General features: G+C 39.4%; 2 protein-coding genes and 1 long non-coding RNA gene across 3 annotated transcripts; 2 read left to right on the forward strand and 1 right to left on the reverse strand.

Moving 5' to 3' along the window:
- Positions 1 to 11,182: 11,182 nt before the first annotated feature.
- LOC128165949 (uncharacterized) lies at positions 11,183 to 12,749 on the forward strand. Its single transcript, XM_052830881.1, has 3 exons — positions 11,183 to 11,362; positions 11,622 to 12,032; positions 12,339 to 12,749. The coding sequence occupies exons 1-3, from the start codon at positions 11,183 to 11,185 to the stop codon at positions 12,747 to 12,749; spliced, it is 1,002 nt and encodes a 333-aa protein (XP_052686841.1).
- Positions 12,750 to 13,046: 297 nt separating this feature from the next.
- On the forward strand, positions 13,047 to 14,336 carry LOC128165950 (adhesive plaque matrix protein-like). The gene is made up of 2 exons (XM_052830882.1): positions 13,047 to 13,295; positions 13,473 to 14,336. The coding sequence occupies exons 1-2, from the start codon at positions 13,047 to 13,049 to the stop codon at positions 14,334 to 14,336; spliced, it is 1,113 nt and encodes a 370-aa protein (XP_052686842.1).
- Positions 14,337 to 15,668: 1,332 nt separating this feature from the next.
- Positions 15,669 to 18,989, reverse strand: LOC128166581 (uncharacterized). The gene is made up of 3 exons (XR_008241158.1): positions 18,846 to 18,989; positions 16,488 to 16,723; positions 15,669 to 16,192 (listed from the first exon to the last, which is right to left on the reverse strand). It is a non-coding gene; the product is annotated as an uncharacterized LOC128166581 (long non-coding RNA).
- Positions 18,990 to 20,005: the final 1,016 nt, after the last annotated feature.

Below are 20,005 nucleotides of genomic sequence, written 5' to 3' on the forward strand. Positions count from 1 at the left end.
ATTTGAGCTGAGGATCCTTTTTCCTGTAGCAAGACGTGTCATTTTTAAATCTGAGAAAAAAAAGAAAGAAAGAAAAATTATTCTGGAAAAAAGTACATGTAAAACGTGGTGCAATGTGTTTGTTCGTTTTTATTCTTCTTTATATTCAGTTAAGGTATAATTTTACAGAATAAAAAAAAATGGAAATATTTTGCAAGACAAATATATTTATAAGAGAACAATTGTATATTAAAAGGAGGAACTTGCCATTAATTCCATGTGATAAATGATATAAGTAAGTAAGTAAGTAAGTAAATCATTTATTATAGTGACATGTGCATTTTGCATGCTACAATAATACAGTGAAACAATAATACAAGATAATAGCACCCGGCCCATCGGACCTATATGTCACTGGTTATATAAATTACATATGTAAAAGTCAACGTGAAAATTTTGATTGTCTTAGTTTTAGAGCATTAATAATAAATTGAGAGCATTGCCGGGGATAAGTACATACTAAAGTTCTGAATAATTCAAATTCTTCATAATTTGTTGAGCCAGTGGTATTTCTAATAAGTAAATTTCGTAAATCATTATATAATGTACATTTTAGGATGAAGTGAATTTCATTTTCAATTTCATTTAAATTACAAAAAACACAGAGTCTGTCAGTTAAAGGTTCATTTCGAAAGCGTCCAGTTTCAACACGTAAAGGGAGAATTCCACATCGGAGCTGAGCTAGGGCAGATCTTTGATTTTTTGGAATGTTCATGAGAAGATAATTTTCTGTTGAGAAGTTTTGCTTTAGGAGACGGTAAGTTCTGAGTTTGGGAGAGTTTTGAAGATTTGCGAACCAAATGTTTTCTGATGTCGAGTGTTGGTTTTGGATAAAAAGTTGGACGTCACAGCATATTGCGTTAGTATAGATATTTGACATGTTCACGGAATTTAGCACAGCTTTTAGTTGGCAGTTCCATCCCCTTTCGTTGTTAAGGCATTGATCCCAGATGAAAACTTGTTTTGCCGTCCTGTTGTTGTCCATTGTCTGTAATTTGTTCCAAAGGCGGACCATATTAGATTTGTGTCTGGAGCTAGCAGGGGCCCATCCGGTTTCTCCTCGTACGGCTAGTAGTGGTGCTAAACGATGTGTTCCCAGGAAATATCTTGCTGCTCGGTCCTGCACTTGGTCCAGTGAATGGAAGTTTTGGTATCCCCATACTCCGCTGCAGTAGTCTATTACCGGGGCGACACAGCTATAAAATAATTTTTCAAACGTAGTGAACCCAATGTCCTTCAAGCTGTGGATTTTGGATATTAAGGAACCAAGAGCTCGTCCTCCAGATTTAGAAAGATTTTCGGCATTATTTTTAAAGTCTCTGTTTTCGTTAAATAACACTCCGAGGTATTTATAAACTGATTCATATTCTAATTTCGTGTTTCCTATGTAAAATGTAAAGTTGCTTTTTTTACTGTTTCGTTTTCGGAAATGTAAGATTTTTGTTTTTGCTAAATTGATTTGTAAATGCCACTTTTTGCACCAGTTACTTACAACGTCAAGAGTGTCTTGCATATTTCTTTCATTTTCAGTGATGAGAGCTATATCGTCTGCATAAAGAAGAATTCCAACATCAGTATGATGAATAGGGATTCCCTTTTTTGTATTTTTAACTTCCCTAGCTAAGTCGTTAATAAAAAGGGCAAAAAGGGTTGGCGATAGGTTATCTCCTTGTCTAACTCCGGAGGTGCAGTTAAACCATGCGGTGTGATGATCTCCTATGCGCACACAAGATTCTGTATTGTGATATAAAGATTTAACATTGTTGTAAAAATGACCGTCCACTCCGTTAGTTAGGAGACTGTATTGTAGTAGATCCCGGTCAACCGTGTCGAATGCTTTCTGTAGGTCAATAAATGTAACGAACGTGGTATCTCTATTTTGTATTAGACTGTTCAGAGTAAAAACGTGATCTTCACAATTTCGATCTTTTCTAAAACCATTTTGTTCATCAACTAAGAGTTCGTTGTCTTCTAGGTAAGCTGTTAATCTGTTGTTTAAAACGGAACTATACGCTTTGGATATGACCGAGAGTAGACTGATGCCCCTGTAATTCAGTGGAATTCTATGGTCAGAATTTGGGTCTTTTAAGATGGGATATATGATCGCTTTTTTCCAAATGGTCGGTATTTTGTGGTTTTCAAATATAAAGTTGAACATTTTGTGCAGAGCTTTTATAACAGTGTCATTTTTTAGTACTTCATTTGGCAGTTGATCAATTCCTGTAGATTTCCCGTCTTTATTTTTTAGTACGATATTCCTTATTTCGTTTATATCTATAGTTTTGTTAAGCTCTGAGTTGGAGATGTATAATGGATCAAGCATGTTTTGTTCAAATGCATGTTTTTGGATAATAGCCGTATTTCTAAATTCGGAGTCGAATGAGGAGTCCGTATTTGGGTTGTAGAGATTGGAGAACTCAGATTTCCATTTTTGTTTAAGATATTCAGGATTCGTTGTTACACTACCGTCCTCCATATAGCATTCATACGGGATTTTAGATTTTCGCTTTGGGCCCAAAAAGATATAAAAGATGTACTGAGAAAAGAATGTACAGAGAATTACTTCATGTCTGATTGCATTCCTTAACGATACACTGGCGTCGGAAGCAAATTGAAAGTGTGTGTGTGTGGGGGGGGGGGGGGGGGGGGCTAGACTAATCCTCAGAAATATTGAGAAAAAAGTAATTCCCAAAATCATGGAAATACTAATCCGTGGGGGGAGGGGGGGGGGAGTATACCTATACTTACGAAAGAAAAAAAAACCGTATTAAGTTGAATAAAAAAATGCAGTTATTTTATTTCTTAAAATATAAAGAAGAATAAAAACGAACAAACACATTGCACCACGTTTTACATGTACTTTTTTCCAGAATAATTTTTCTTTCTTTCTTTTTTTTCTCAGATTTAAAAATGACACGTCTTGCTACAGGAAAAAGGATCCTCAGCTCAAATATTATTTTTCTTAAAGTACAAATCAAATATCGAGGAAATCGCATTAAATTCGGGGGGGGGGGGGGGGGGGCTAGACTAATCCTCAGAAATATTGAGAAAAAAGTAATTCCCAAAATCATGGAAATACTAATCCGTGGGGGGAGGGGGGGGGGGGGAGTATACCTATACTTACGAAAGAAAAAAAAACCGTATTAAGTTGAATAAAAAAATGCAGTTATTTTATTTCTTAAAATACTTTTTTTTTGGCAAAGCCCCGAGATTGATTTCTGCAAGGGGCCTCTCGATTCGATGCCGTTTCAAGCATAAAATTCATTTAGTTTTTTTCAGGAATAGACAAGAGCAAAACTATATTCTATAAGTACTGACTTTGTACCCCAACCCTGATTTTATGATTGTATATATTGTTTATGGAACGTGATCAAACTACTGGAGTAGCGCTCTCTGTTCAGCTGTTGGAATGTAGATTTTTATTATGATGGGAATGTGAGTACACAGGAATTGTCAGTTTAAATTATTTATCACGATATAAAGTATATTACACTACCATAGATATCTAGCATAATGGTGTACGATGAATTATTAAATTTCGTATTTCATAGGTGTCTTGGGAAACTATAAGTTCCAACTGTTTCTTGGTTTGAATTAATTTGACGAAAGAGGGTTTTATTTTTGTTATATCCGAACCATAAACAGATTTTCTTCTGCCCATATAAACTCCATTTAAAGGTCCATTTATCTTCGCTTTTGTCAATTGTCTTTCATATTTCACCGCCGTAAAACTATCCGGGACTTTTGTACGTTACGTCGTTAGATTCTGTACATTATGCTGTCGCCGTTGCCTTGACGCCACGCTGTCAAGGTAGAAACCGTAAACAAAAATGGCCATTTAGACAAAATGGCAGTGAGACGACAGAAAAACGGCAACAAAAGTATTTCTGCTGATTTAAACCGATCGTTTTTCTTGAAATGACCATCAAACACTGTTGATGTCCATTTTTGAAGTCTTAACGTCGCACAGCATGACAAAGCAGGTTTTTGAAATAGTAACTCTATTTGCATTGCTTTGTTAACCACCGTGACCAGAGTAATACAATGCAATAAATGGTAGTTGGCATAAATTACGTAATTCAAATAATGCTTAATTGGGAAATTTATCAATTTACAGTATTATATCGGAAAGAACACTGAAGATGACACAACGTAATTTTTTATGTGGTCTAGGAAACTCATTTATGTAAAAATTGACGTTAAAAAGTCTTTAGAATGGCAGAAGGTGACTCACCGTTATAGGAGAATTTCGCGCCTTTTCCTGATTGGATAACTAGCGCCAAACGGCACCAATCGTTGTTGTTAGATTTCAACCAATCAGGAAAGGACAAAAATATAGAAGGGTATATAAACAGCATTTTTTAAAACCCCAACATCAGTTGCAATCTTCAACGTCAGATGATGTTGCTTATGAATATGATCGTGTTCAAGTTTATGCCAGCATTGTGGAACACAAATAGTGAGTATGAACAATTATGAGAAAGATGAAAATTTATAAAAATAAAATAAACTGCTCCTAAATACTTTTTTTCAAAAGTTCTGTACATGTACATAGCCAGATTTAAAGATATAATTGTAACGTCATCAAAATGTTTATAACACAATCATATCAATTTTTAATTATTAAAAAAAAAAAATATACACATCACTTGCCTATGAAAGCAATTTGAATAAACAAAGATTCACATAACTTGTAATTTGTAAAAATACTAATACATGTGCATGTAAATGAATAACAGGGTATCTACATTTTGCATACGGTACTTTTTAGCCTGTCCAAAGATTTTATTTCCGTCACTTTTTAATACTATTTCTTACAAAAGATACAATCAAAGTTAATGTAAGGGGAAAATCCAAGATATCTTGATTGACACATGATAATACCCAGAAAAATCACAGGAACGAAAAACTTTCATAAGGATCGAGATTTATATTGAGAAGTGGTGACATCTTTTCTCCATTCAGAAGTACTCGGAACACCTTGCACTATTTTCAAACCTTATCATCAGGGGATGTACTTTCATGTTGTTTGCTATTCAATTTAAAATCCCCATAGCCTTTTTATTGTTAGCTGTGTATTGAAGTCTAACATGCAAAAAGGGGCATTTCAAAGTAGAAGTTTTTTTATTTTCATACTCTTGAATGAATATTGTTTGAACCTTGGAGGCAGATTTGCACATATTGTTCCAAACTCAAGGAGGGAGGTCCGGAATGTTGCAGAATGTGGGCCTGAGCTGCTTGCCCATTTGTAGGACCTGTTTGAGGGATCCCTGCTCGCTAGTTTGCAGTCTGAGTTCCAGGACGTATTTGCCCACAGCAAGTTTGATGTCAGAAATTTCACCATTCTGGAGCATGAAATTGACTGGTGATGTGGCGCCTGTCACGAGGAGTGTGCAGCGGAAATCTGCTTTCTTTGCGGGCAAAGAAGCCCACTTTAAGAAGATGCTTGATGCCAGAGTCATCCAGCCCTCTATATCTGTATGGGCCTTGGTCCCAGGACTCATTCGGAAGAAGGACAGGCAGGTACGTTGGTGCCTGGATATCGCCACCTTAATAAAGTACCGGTAATAGAATGTCTTTCCTTTTCCTCTCATAGATGAGTGCCTTGACACCCTGTCCGGGTCCTCCAAGCTTGATGCCAACTTGGCCCTCCATCAGATCAAGATACTAGCTTTGAACTGGAAGAAAATAGTTCTTTGGTACTCTTTAAGTTTGTGCCTATGGGGTTTGGTTTGTATAATGCCCCTGCTACATTTTCAAGAGCCATGGCAGAACCTGGTGCTGCATGGCCTCACATGGAGAATAGATAGAGTTAGCTTTTTTGGATGACACTCTAGTAGGGGGGAGGGGGGTTGACTTTGATGACCACTTGGCTAATAGCTATTTTGAGAGTTTAACCTCAAGTTCAAGCCCAAAAAGTGTGAGCTGTTTCAGAGGCGGTTAGAGTTCCTTGGAGGGCAGGGGACCCAGAGTGGGGTTAGGATGAGGGATCATTATATGGAGGCTGTGCTGAACTGGGGTCCCCTTCTTCCTCGCCGCATTACTTGGTTATGCCAACTACTATAGGGGGTTTATTGCAGGCTACGCCTTAATGGCTCAACCATTGTACAACATCACAGGAAAAAAGCCTTTTTTGTGAGGGTCTTTTAAACATTACAGCATACACCTCTTTAAGGCCGCCAGGAGAGCTCTGATATTCCCCAATCTTGGCCCTCCTATAGCAAAGGGCCTACTGTAAATTCCTAATTAAACGCGAGGAATTAATATCCGCATGAAAACTGTTTGTAGCTGTGTGTGGCCTTCTGCAGATACACAAGGCCCACACCACCCTTTAAAGTCCACTGGCAAATGGACAGGTGCATGATGGCGTTACAACTGGACCATTATGGATGCGTTCCGGTGTTACAATGACAAAGCCCAGAACTGTTAAGATAAGCATGCAGCTAGCCTAGATAGCTTGGGCCCTGTGCTCTGCTGTGAACCGCAATCCCAGGTTTACCACTAGCAAGCTTACGCTACGCAGGGAGGTTAACATGCTTGCCAGTCTCATGTATAGGTCCCCCCAGGTGAAGGGCCCAGTGGATCTTGATGCCATGTAGTTGATCTTGAGGAGAGCATCTTTACTGCACATGAAACAACTAGGAGATGCCTGCATACCTCAAAGCCACAACCTGCCCCTTCCATGAAGGAGACATGGTATATATACTTGACACTGTTACCATGAAGGAAAAGGGTGAAAGCTCAGATCGTCCTTGAAAGGCCCTGGTGTTATCTTAAAGAAGGTGGCGTCCTACCTGTATAAGGTAAAGATTAAGTCTGCGTCGATGGTGGACAATTACAGTCACCTGAAGAAGTGTGCTGATCAGGGTATTTCCCTGTGGCTGACTAGATACAGATAATAGTTCTGGAAGTGGGTGAGTGTCCCGCAGGAATCTGCTTGGGTGTCAAGGTGGGAGTGGGTTCCAGCCCCTCTGTAGCAGTGGCAGATGCCCATAAATCGTCCCCTGGATGGCTCCCCAAAGCCCCTACCATGCTTAGTTGTTTCCTAGGCAAGTTTCTGCAGCTGTAGGGTATTCAGACAGCTCTCTGCAGCCCCCTAGAGACCGGGTTTGATCTTACAAACATCTTGAGCCCTCCTCGCATACAAATCCCAGGTCCCCCAATCCTTCATGTGACACAGATTTGTATTGAATCTGGCAATGTCCTGACATTTTGAGAATAATGGTGCAATGTGACCAATGTGCTGCTAGTTTTATGAGTCATGCTTAATAGAGGAATCTCTAAGATTTCTCAGCCTTGGACCAGTTTACATGTTTAAGCTGTATGAGGGGGGACGGTAAGTTGTTAACAGGCTCTCTTTGTCTTTTAAGTTACAGAAAAAATAGTGATAGTGAGGACGATTGTGCCTCGATCCCCATTCCAAGGATAGCAACATGAATGATGGGAAGCCAAGCAAAAATTGACTTTCTAGAATACATGTAGTTAATAACATGAAGACATTAAGAAATTTCAATTAAAGTTAGAAATAGTTTGTTCATTTTGTTCTAATCAATTGAATTTTATATCGAGCTACAGTTTGTTGATTGATTTTGTAAATACTTTAATAGTTGACATATTTTCTTCATCATTATCATGCAATACTGTATACTGGGTTATTTTGGTCCCGTGTAATTTTTGGCCCTTCTACACTTTCAAACAATTTGGCTTGGTCTTGAATACGCCCAGACATGTTTGTGTTTACTATGATTTGATTTGATACATTGGAATTCGCCCAGTCGTAAATTCGTCCGCTGACAACGAGGGCGAAAGGAGGAAAATAAAACGGGCGAATATTTCCCTGTATACAGAACTATTTCTTATAGAGGTAGGCAACATAGATACCAGTTAATATATCGTGATATGAAATGTATCGTAAGGTAGCTTGCGATACTTAAGCCTAATGATTGACAAAGTCCCTCCACCCTGTACTGCACCCCCACTGACGTGTTCAGGCCCAGCCAGTGTCTTGGATGAGCCTGGCTTTGCACTGGAATTACCAAGGAACTTTACATCATCAGAAGTGGATGAATGACCCCTTTGACCCATAGGATGAACATGGTCCTTGTTCCCGAACAGGACCAAGTTGCCACTCTGGAGGAGTCCTGACCTGCCAACAACGAGGATGAAACAGCACAGACTAGTAGCTCTTTGGTTCCTTGGGAGCCCTGGTGCTAAAAAAGAGGAGGGCCATATGCACCCAACCCCAAATTTTCATGCCCTCCTCCAACTACCTTTATGGGAGGGAACATGACTGTGCTAAGAGGCCACCCTGGAATTCTTAGGGTGCACCTCCTTGTGCTCCAGGAGTGGTATGCTACTCCTCTTTGGCTCAGCCTGACCCTACCAGCAGCAGACCCCCACTGGAGTTCCTAATAGTGTTGCAACAGCTACAGTTGTTGTGGGCTTTTGGGATGAAATGGTGCAGAGCATTGGAGTTGTCATGAAGATAGGAATATGAATTTCATGATTTCATGGGGTCTTTTGCCAACTCCATCCATTCCAGTCCTCAGTTCGGCTCATACATCAATTTGGTTTGAAGAACTTCAGTTGCTGTGATTGCATGATTGTCTATTGTGGGGCATCAACACTTTCAGGAATTTGACTTCTGATTTACTGTCTTCTGTCAAAAGATTTTGCCACAATCTTATGTACATATCATATGTTTAAGAAGAGGTTTGCGGTGGACTATTAAACGTCCTTCACATTCAGAGATAAAACAGGTATTGATAAAAAGTATGCTTTTACTCGTACCATTAAATAATTTAGGGGTCTTTTGCCAACTCCATCCATTCCAGTCCTCTGTTCGGCTCATACATCAATTTGGTTTGAAGAACTTCAGTTGCTGTGATTGCATGATTGTCTATTGTGGGGCATCAACACTTTCAGGAATTTGACTTCTGATTTACTGTCTGCTGTCAAAAGATTTTGCCACAATCTTATGTACATATCATATTTGTGGTGGACTATTAAACGTCCTTCACATTCAGAGATAAAACAGGTATTGATAAAAAGTATGCTTTTACTCGTACCATTAAATAATTTATGTGTATTGGGTATTAATCATAGATCTATCAAACTAAAATGGATTGATTGAAATTAAACTTTTTCAGAGACAGCTGACAAAGAGTTGAGGAAAAGTACAAAAAATGTATATGTTGCTGAACATCTTTATGAAAAAATCAACAAAAATGTGAGTTCATATATGAGTGAATTTTATATAATATCTCAACAGAATTAACATTTCCTTGCATTGATGAATGCCTAGATTCAAAGTCAGGATCCAAGTCGTTTAGCTGTATGGACCTGAATTCTGGGTTTTGGTAAATTAGAATGGCAGAAGGTGACAAATCATAAAACAGCTTTCTCTGCAAGTCAATGTCTTTATCAATTTACTGTCATTCCATTTGAACTTGCAAATTCCCCTTCAACATTTGAGTGCCTGAAGGAAGATATGTTTCATGGGCTTCAGTGAAGTGAATGCCTGATCTACATTGATGACATTATTGTACCTGGAAAGACACTGGAGGAAACCCAACAGAGGTTAGAATGTGTTTTGGAGAGACTCCAAACATCTTACCTCAAGCTCAAGTTATCCAAATATAACCTGTTTCGAAAAGAAATCACAGTATTAGGACATGTTGTATCAGAGACAGAGATCCACACAGATCCAGATAGAACCAAGGCTGTTCAAAACTGGCCTATATTTTGTATATCATTCAGTACAAAAGAAAAAAGAAGCTTTTTGGGACTATGCTGCTGTTATAGATGTTATGTCAAGAGTTTTGCCACTATTGTTTGTCCCCTAGTCACCCTACACCAAGCTTGTCAAAAGAATAAGAAATTTCATTGGACCAATAACTGTACTGAGGCATTCCAGAAGCTCAATGGATGCTCAAGTCCGTCCCCCCCATTCTAACAAATCCAGTCCTTTGTCAAAAATTCTTTTTTGATTCAGATGCTAGCAACATGACAGTCCCTTTTGCAAGATGGTTGTAAAAAAAGTTGTTTCCTGTTACAGTAAAGCCTTGAAAGAACATGAACAGGTTTACTGCACAACCTGCAAAGAACTCCTTGCTGTAGTGTGTGCCCCGAAGCATATTCATCTATACCTATATGGTCTACCAGTCCTACTTAGAACAGATAATGCAGCAGTAAACTGGATGAATAACCTGAAGAATCCTTCTGGTCAAGATGAAAGAGCAAGGTACCTATCTGACAGTGGTCCATCAGCCAAGGAATAAAACACTGCAAAGCGGATTAATGCTTTGTCAAAGTAACTATGTAGTGCCTGCAAACCATTGAGGCTAATGAGGAGGCGACAGAAAATGCAAGGGATGAGGAAATAAACCCAGATAATGTCAGGAAAGCCATATCCATAACATTACAAGTAATGCTTAGGACATCAGGACCTGACATTCCACTTTAATACAGTTATACATGTACTGCATGTTGGGGAGCATGCTCAGTTCCATCAGCTTTAATTTCAAGATATAGACATCCATCAATCATGGCACTACTTGAAGATGTTTTTGATAGGCCTATCTGAAATGATATCTCCCACCTGTCATGCACAGCAAAACTGATATGAAAACAATTGGACAGATTTATTCAACATGATGTATTGTACTGCAAATGGCAACCAGAAAATCAAGAAGTCACTAGTAGCTATCAACTAAGGACGATATTCTGGAGGGTGGGATGATTAGTATCCATACTACCAAGGAGGATGAGGTATATACTGTAAATTCCATGCTAGCCATCCAATTCCAGCCATGCACAGAATCTCCCTACCATCCAATGCCAGCCACAGGGTCCCCTACCATCCCATGCCAGCAACAGGACCCCCTACCATTACATGCTAGCCACAGGATCCCCTACCATCCCAAGCTAGCAACAGGATCCCTCTACTATTCCACTTCAGGCACAGGATACCCATACCTTTACATGCTAGTCACAGGATCCTCCTACCATTACATGCTCCCTACCATCCCATGCTAGTCATAGAGTCACAGGTTCTCCTACCAGTACATGCTTCCTACCATTCCATGCCAGTCACAGGACCCCCCTACCATTCCATGCTAACCAAAAGTACCCCTTCCATCCAATGCCAGCCACAGGATCCCCCTACCATCTCATGCCAGCCAGAAGATCCCTTTACCACCCCATGCAAGCCACAGCATCCCCCTACTATCCTGTGCCTGTCACAAGATACCCCTACCATCCCATACGAGCTACAGGGTCCCCCTACCATCCAATGCCAGCCAGAGGATCCCCCTACCATCCAGTGCCAATGACAGGATCCCCCTTCCATTCCATACAAGCCAAAAGACCCCCCTACCATTCTATGCCATTCACAGGACACCCTACCATCCAATTCCAGCCACAGAATCTCCCTACCATTACATGCTAGTCACAGGATCCTCCTATCATCCCATGCCAGCAACAGGATTCCCCTACTAAAACTTACCATCCAATGCCATCCACAGGATCCCCCTACCACCCCATGCCATTCACAGGATCCACCTACCATCATTCCATGTTAGCCACAGGGCCCCCTACCATTTCGTGCCAGTCACAGGATCACCCAACCATCCCATGCCAGCCATTGGATCCCCCAACCATCCCATGCCAGCAACAGAATCCCCCTTCCATCCAATGCAAGCCACAAGATCCCCCTACCATTACATGCTAGAAAAAGGATCTCCCTTTCATCCCATACCAGCAACATCATCCCCTACTATTACATGCTAGCCACAGGATCCCCCTATCATCCCATGCCAGCCAAAGGATCCCCCTATCATCCCATGCCAGCCAATGGATCTCCCTACCATCCCATGCCAGCCACAGGATCTCCCTACCATCCCATACCAGTAACAGGATACCCCTACCATCCCATACGAGCTAATGGGTCCCCCTACCATCCAATGCCAGCCAGAGGACCCCCCTACCATCCAGTGCCAATGACAGGATCCTCCTTCCATTCCATACAAGCCAAAAGATCCCCTATCATTCTATGCCATTCACAGGACCGTCCTATCATCTCATGCCAGCTGTAGGATCCCCCTATTAACCCATGTCAGCCACAGGATCCCTCGACCATAACATGCTATTAACAGGATCCTCCTACCATTTCATGCCAGTTACAGGATCCCCTTACCATTCTATGTTAGCCAGAGGATCCCCCTACTATCCAGTGTCAATCACAGGATCCCCCTACCATCTCATGCCAACCACAGAAAGTGTCCATTTTTACTTGTTAGTTTGAGGAAACCACCATCCACATGATCCCAATACCATCCTATACCAGCCACAGGATCCTTGTACCATTACATGCTAGTCACAGGATCCTCATACTATCCCATGCCAGCAACAGAACCCTCTATTATTACATGCTAGCCACCAGACCCCCTACCATCCCATGTCAGCTACCAAATCCCCTACCAGTACATGCTCCCTACCATCCCATGCAAGCCACAGGATCCCCCTACTATGCCATGCCAGTCACAGGATCCTTCTATCATCCAATGCCAGCCAGAGGATCTCCCTACTATCCAGTGCCAATGACAGGATCCCCCTTCCATTCCATACAAGCCAAAAGATCCCCCTACCATTCTATGCCATTACCAGGACCGTCCTATCATCCCATACCAGCTGAAGGATCCACCTATTAAGCCATGCCAGCCACAGGATCCACCTACCATTACATGCTATTAACAGGATCCTCCTACAATTCCATGCCAGTTACAGGATCCCTTTACCATCCCATGTCAGCTAGAGGATCCCCCTAGTATCCAGTGTCAATCACATGATCCATCTACCATCCCATGCCAGTCACAAGATCCTCCTAACATCCCATGCCAGCCACGGGATCCCCCTACCATCCAATGCTAGCCAGAGGATTTCTCTACAATCTCATGCCAGCCACAGAAAGTGCACATTTTTTGCCATCCTTGTAAGTTTGATGCCACATGATCCCCCTACCATCCAATGCCAGCCACAGGATCCTTGTACCATTGCATGCTAGTCACAGGATCCTCCTACCATCCCATGCCAGCAACAGGATCCCCCTATTATTACATGCTAGCCACAGGACCCCCTACCATCCACTGTCAGCTACCAGACCCCCTACCATTACATGCCATGCTCCCTACCATCCAGTCACAGGATCCCCCTACCACCCCATGCAAGTCACAGGATCCTCCTACTATGCCATGCCAGTCACAGGATCCCCCTACCATTCCATGCTAGCCAAAGATCCCCCTTCCATCCAATATCAGTCACAGGATCCCCCTACTATCTCATGCCAGCCATAGGTTCCCTTTACCACCCCATGCCAGCCACATCTCCCTACTATCCTGGGCCAGTCACAAGATCCCCTTTCTATTCCATGCTAGCCACAGGATCCCCCTACCATTCCATGCCAGTCACATGATCCCCCTATCATTCCATACCAGCCAGAGGATCCCCCTACCATCCCTGCCAGCAACAGGATCCCCCTACCATACCATACCGGTCACAGGATCCCTCTACCATCCCATACAAGCTACAGGGTCCCCCTACCATCCCATGCCAGCCAGAGGATCCCCCTACTATCCAGTGCCAATGACAGGATCCCCCTTCCATTCCATTCTAGCCAAAAGATCCCCCTACCATTCTATGCCATTCCAAGACCACTCTATCATCCCAAGCCAGCTGTAGGATCCCCCTACCAACCCATGCCAGCCACAGGATCCCCCTTTCATTACATGTTATTAACAGGATCCTCCTACCATTCCATGCCAGTTAAAGCATCCCCTTACTATCCCATGTCAGCCAGAGGATCCCCCTACTATCCAGTGTCAATCACAGGATCTCCCTACCATCCCATGCCAGTCACAGGATCATTCTACCATCCCATACCAGCCACAGGATCCCAATACCATTCCATCCTAGCCAAAAGATTCCCCTACCATTCCATGCCAGCCACAGGATCCCCCTACCATCCAATGCTAGCCAGAGGATTTCCCTACCATCTCATGCCGGCCACAGATAGTGGCTATTTTTACCATCCCCGTAAGTTTGAGGGAACCACCAGCCACATGATCCCCCTACCATCAAATGCCAGCCACAGGATTCTTGTACCACTGCATGCTAGTCACAGGATCCTCCTACCATCCCATGCCATCAACAGGATCCCCCTATTATTACATGCTAGCCACAGAGCCCCCACCATCCCATGCCCGCCAGATGATTTTCTTACCATTACATGCCAGCCATAGAAAGGGTCCATTTTTACCATCCCTGTAAGTTTGAAAGTTTGAGGGAACCACCAACCACAGGATCACTCTTCCATCCCATGCAGCCACAGGAAGTGCCCATTTTTGCCATTGCTATTGGTTTTAGAGAACCACCAGTACCACCAACCTCACCTGGGATATATATATCTGACTCATACCCATGAAGTGAAGATACCTCTGCCCCTGAGCAAGCCAATCTGTCCAACACAGTTTTACTGAAATTTGCAGACAAAGAGGCCCTGGTACAGATGGAAAGGTCAAGTGATGTCAGCTATCCATTTCCTTCAATGCTGATTCTGTCGCTTCAGCTGTCTCTGTTACCCTGTTTGCCAGTTCAGCTCCTTCAAGCATGGAGTCAGGAAACATTTCAGTGTTGGATAGGGCACTCTTGGAGTTTGGGGTCATGCCAATTCTGCCCCCAGCCCAACAAGAAAGAATTGATGTGAAGTCACCCCATTCAATATTCTTCCAACAAACCAAACCCTGCTTGGCTGCCCTCCGATTCGGAAAACATGTCGCCTGATCAAAACTGCAGGTTTGGAAATTTACTGCCCTTTTTCTTGAGGCTGATATGTAATTCTTGTATCTGCAGGTTTTGTCATATTCTCAAGCACAGTATATCACACATATTCTCAAGCACAGTATATCACACATTTCTTACACTGATCAACTATCGGTACTAGTATTCCATTGGTTATAGAACTATGTGTTGTGATACCTGGCTCAAATTAACCATATGATGATACATTTACTGACTACCAAAAAAACCTGAATCTACTTCGTACCATATATCAGAAACCATACAATTTGATTATTGAGAAAATATTGGGAACACCTCATCCTATTTCCATTTATTTCATAATTCTCATTTTCTTGGGAGGGGACCTGCAGTGGTCCTTCATTTAACAAACACTTGTATTAAACACCTTTTACATTAGGATACTTTGTGTTATGTTGAAAATGGTCAGTGGTTCCAGAGAAGGTTTTACGATCAAAGCCCACATGCATTGCGCCATTTTATTCATCCAGGTTCTATGGATCTGCAGCGATACTCCTTCTTCATTTACTTACTAATTTCTGTAGTCAATATAAATGAAAAATTGTTTTGTAATGAGACAATCGAGTTAAAAAAGAGACATAAAAACAGTTAAGAAAAATCCTTTTTTTATTTCAATTAGAATAATTTCTATACAAAATCATTTATATTTACAAAATATGAAAGCAAACAAGAAAAGAGAGATTTAAAACCTTAATATTATAATAGAAAACAATATAAACAATATATTTGAAAGATAACAGTAAATACATGTATTGAAAAAAAAAACTTAAAAAAACACATATTATAAAATAGTTAATCAGAATTTTCAAATATGGTACAAACCTCAAGCAATAAAAAATCAAATATATAGAGGACCAGAACAAATCATTTTACAAAAATATACACAACTTTGTAATGCACCATTAATTGGAAACTGTAACAGTTAATGACTGTCAAAGAAATGTGATGACATTTTATCATAATAAATGACATCAGTATATTTATAATTCACTGAATATCATGAACACATGTCAGTTATTTTGCCATATTTACAAAGCAGTTCATTGTCATTTCAAAATTATGCTCGCACATTTTCACTTCAGCTTATCTTTCTGTGTAGAATCACATTCTATTACAGGACCAGAACTAGGGGTTTTCGAAGACACTTTGCTGATAATTTTTTGAGCAGTAGAGAACGAATAGATGGCTAAGACGGCAAAGATGCTGAAACCAACAGAGAACAGACTAGCAAAGAAAAGAGCTCCTCCCAGCAAGAATGCAGCTATTGTCAGAACTGTACCTGTAAATAGAGAACAAGCGAAGTTGTCGGTTTCAATTTCTTTTCTTTTATTAACCATGACGGAGCAGAATATTAAAACACTTCTTCTCTTCTGAAGCTCTCTTAAGATTTATTTGTTTATTGACAAAAAATTGGACTCAAGGCTTCAATGAGGCATGATAAATTTTAATTTTATTCCATAAAATTGATAAATAAACTTTAATATTAAAGAAGAGAAAAGATAGCCAGTTTGTTGTAACTGGTATTTTAAAATGTACAAACCTAAAACTTTAAGATTAAAATAAGTCATAATTACCTTCCACAAAGAGGAAAATTGTAAACCCAATGATAAGAGATCCAACGACGAATGCCAGAAAACAAAATATTGGAAAACTGCACATAGCCACTACAGCTATGATAAAGAGAGTGGATCCAGGATTTTCCTGTCCGTAATCTTTGGCTGACTGCCATTTTTGACCCAGTTCATGGCGGTCACAAAATGATTGAAAACATGTCTGAAATTTCCAATCTGTGTCGTCTGATCCACCCATCCTAAAAATTTGTTTACTAATAACAATACTTGCAGGCCAATAAACAGTCTAGTCTTCTTTCATATCTATCAGACCTGTTTACCTGTTCATTATTACCTGTTCAGTATCATTAATAAAATGTGACTAAAATTAAGATTAAATATTTAGTCTTTAAAACAAAACAACATTTGGAGAAGAATACACTTCAAGTCCCTTTTCAGTAATGTTGGGAGTTAAGGAGATTTATAATTTTAGACACTGGTGGATGAAAATAATCTTTCATATTTAAAGATAATGTTAATGCTGTAAAAACTTAAAAAGGTATGTTAAATCTTGGTTATAACTGAACTTTCATTTACGTTTCGGACTTTGGTTAATGAAATGGTTTTTTAAATCAGGTAGTTTTATCTGTTATTTAGAAGTTGACATAGTTGTATTCTTAGTGCAGGGGTCAAAATACAGTCCTCAATCAAAAACAAACACAAGGCAAAGAGTGATAGCAGCCTATATATTTACGATGGGACACTATAATCTACTATGAATGAGGATTCATTTATTCAATTTCTGTAATGCAAAGCTAAAGAAAAAACCCTATAAGAGAGTTAAACAAAATATAATTATGAGAGCACAGGAGCCCCTATGATGAGAGAGAGAGGGAGAGAGAGAGAGAGATTTTTTCTATACAAGTATTTAAAGTAATATTACTAATACCGAGCGCAGCGAGAGGCGGGCGAAGCCCGCCTCGCGAAGCGAGGATTAATGGTAACACGTATATATAAGAAAATCAGTGAAAAATGAAAGTTGAATCAGGGGTACTAAGGCCAAAAAAAATTTCTTCCAGCCCTGGGCGCCGCCATATTGGCAGCCATTTTGTTTTTAAAAAGTTAGTTCGATCATTGATTGACTGGTGCTTATCGATGTTTATTGTCCCTAAACTCGATCAAATAAGTTCCAGTGTTTCAATAGAAGGTAATTTGAATTAAAAGAAATTAAAAAAGAAACCAGATAAGTTTCAACAGTGCTTCAATCAAGAAACACGACTTGTTCTATGTATGTCTTATCAATTATCAGATGGAAAATAAAAACATAAACGTCAAGGAACTGATCTTTTAGATTCTGAATAAAGTATTCAATTTTATTACATTGACATTCATATGAATTAAATTAATGAACAATGAAAGAAGAAATAAAAAAAATTTCGGAATCACGTAACTCTCTTCGGCTATTTCCGAAGACAAAACTTGAACGTTTACGTCTGAAATATGACGTCATAATGTAGACTGAGCACGCGACGTTTAGTTTAACTTTGACGAATGATATGAGTAGGCAACTATACTGGCGGATCCTACTTTATGCGTTTTAAATAGATTTTATTATACAAAAATCAAACTACTGTGGTATATCTATATGTATTTGTATATATTTGATTCCGGAAATTTATACTCCGTTTATATTTTGTTTAAGACTATTGATGCCCTGTCTAGTGTTATTTAAATTCTATTGTCTGTAAGTATATAAATACAGCCGTCAGAGGACTGTCGAGAGACTCTCTTGTTGGTCTACGGACCAAGCCCTCCCCCTCTCCCCTTTTTCGGCATTCATTAAGTAAATTTTCATTTCTCCTTCTTAGGTTATAACCGGAATCAAACAATGTTATTTATGTTCAATATTTGATTTTGCTTAATAAATTTGTAAATCTTCGTTATCTTTGTTATTTTGTAATTCAGAGGCAAACTGAAAAGAATGAACCTGGGTTGATGTTGAAAGACATTTCTGTCTTGTTTATTTATACTACACTACACTGTGTTAAATCTGCGCTCGGTCCAACGGTCACACCGTTTACATATTGATATTAATGAAATAAATAGTTATAAGTAAACTTTTAGTTTTACTGTTAAAAAAATTTTTAACATAAGAGTTTTAAGTCAATATAAAAATCACTCTTATATGTTGTAAACAAGTTGTACTGTATAAACAACACTCGATGATGTTCACTGGGTATTTGTCAAGGGTTGTGTGTGGGCTAAGAAATTAACACATTGTTACATTCTATGAACCAATGATTGACAAAACATTGGAATATAAATATGATGTTTATGTTGACACAATATATACTTGTCTTATCCTTATGTAACAATGATTACCTAAATTTTGCTGAAGTTGCTTTTTCGAAATTTTACTCCAGGAAAGTGAAAGTAGACATCTGTAAGTATATTTCAGATAACAAACCCGACGCCTATTTTATTTTTCTATAGCAAAGTGCATCCCCCCCCCCACTTTTAAAAACAAATTTGTAATATACTGTACAGTACTGAATAAAAGATACTAGATCATAGTTATTTTGCTATTTGACATCTTGTTTTTGGATTAATTGATGTGTAAGAATTGGTAATATTCATTGAAATTGGGTACTCAAAAACAAATTACAATTTAATGCATGGCCCCAGATGCCAAGTAAGATAAAAGCAAGAGTAAAGCTGTCAATTTGACAGCAAACTGGGTTTTCTTTTGTGTGAACAGTATCAATAATCCTTTTGTCAACCCTGAATTGATGAACACTACCTATCCAGAGCTATATGCAATATTTTTTGCCAAAAAATGATGTTCAACAGCTGGTATTTTTAAAATTAATGAAGTAATGATCAGATATAAAAATCCTAGCAAAGTGAACACCTCTGATATATATATATATATATATATATATATATATATATATATATATATATATATACACAACTGATCTGCAAAAGAACAACTCCTATCTTGAAAACGTGTATTCCTATCTTGAAGGGTTTCCCTTTAATGGCAGAACGCCATTTTCACCATTTCAATAACCGGAATTTTTCCTTTGGAAAACCCCATCTTCGCTAGCCAAGAGTTTACAATCCACTTTGCTCCTCTACAACTTGTAGAGGAGGAAAGTGGATCGTAAACCCTTGGCTAACGAAGATAAAAAAAATGGTTAAAAATTGCATTGTTATACTAGTACACAGTAACACAGGATATTTTTGTCAATTAATTAAAGATCACTCTAAAGATTAGATGCACTAGAAAAATTGTCAAGCTTTCATATTGTCAAAAATTGGTCTGCTTTACCATTGCCACCTCTGAAAACAATTACACTAATCCCTGACATTTTGTAGCTGGCTCAGCCTCACTGTATGCTCCTTCTGATAGAAAATGCTGACTGATATTCCAGATGGCATAGACTATGGTTACCGAATACATGAACCGGTACACCACATTATTCATTAATAGTCACCAGGCCCTAAATTAATTTTTGATCAATAATCCATAAATTAAA

The sequence above is a fragment of the Crassostrea angulata genome, chromosome 10 (assembly GCF_025612915.1).
Source record: "Crassostrea angulata isolate pt1a10 chromosome 10, ASM2561291v2, whole genome shotgun sequence".
NCBI classification, from domain to species: Eukaryota; Metazoa; Mollusca; class Bivalvia; order Ostreida; family Ostreidae; genus Magallana; species Magallana angulata.

Coding starts and splice junctions, on each gene's coding strand:
- LOC128165950 (XM_052830882.1), top strand. CDS start 13,047: ATGATCCCCCTACCATCCAATGCCAGCCACAGGATCCTTGTACCATTG. Junction 13,296..13,472: donor CCTCCTACTATGCCATGCCA/GTCACAGGATCC, acceptor ATTCCATGCTAG/CCACAGGATCCCCCTACCAT.
- LOC128165949 (XM_052830881.1), top strand. CDS start 11,183: ATGCCAGCCACAGGATCCCCCTACCATCTCATGCCAGCCAGAAGATCC. Junction 11,363..11,621: donor GAGGATCCCCCTACCATCCA/GTGCCAATGACA, acceptor ATTCCATGTTAG/CCACAGGGCCCCCTACCATT. Junction 12,033..12,338: donor GAGGACCCCCCTACCATCCA/GTGCCAATGACA, acceptor TTTACTTGTTAG/TTTGAGGAAACCACCATCCA.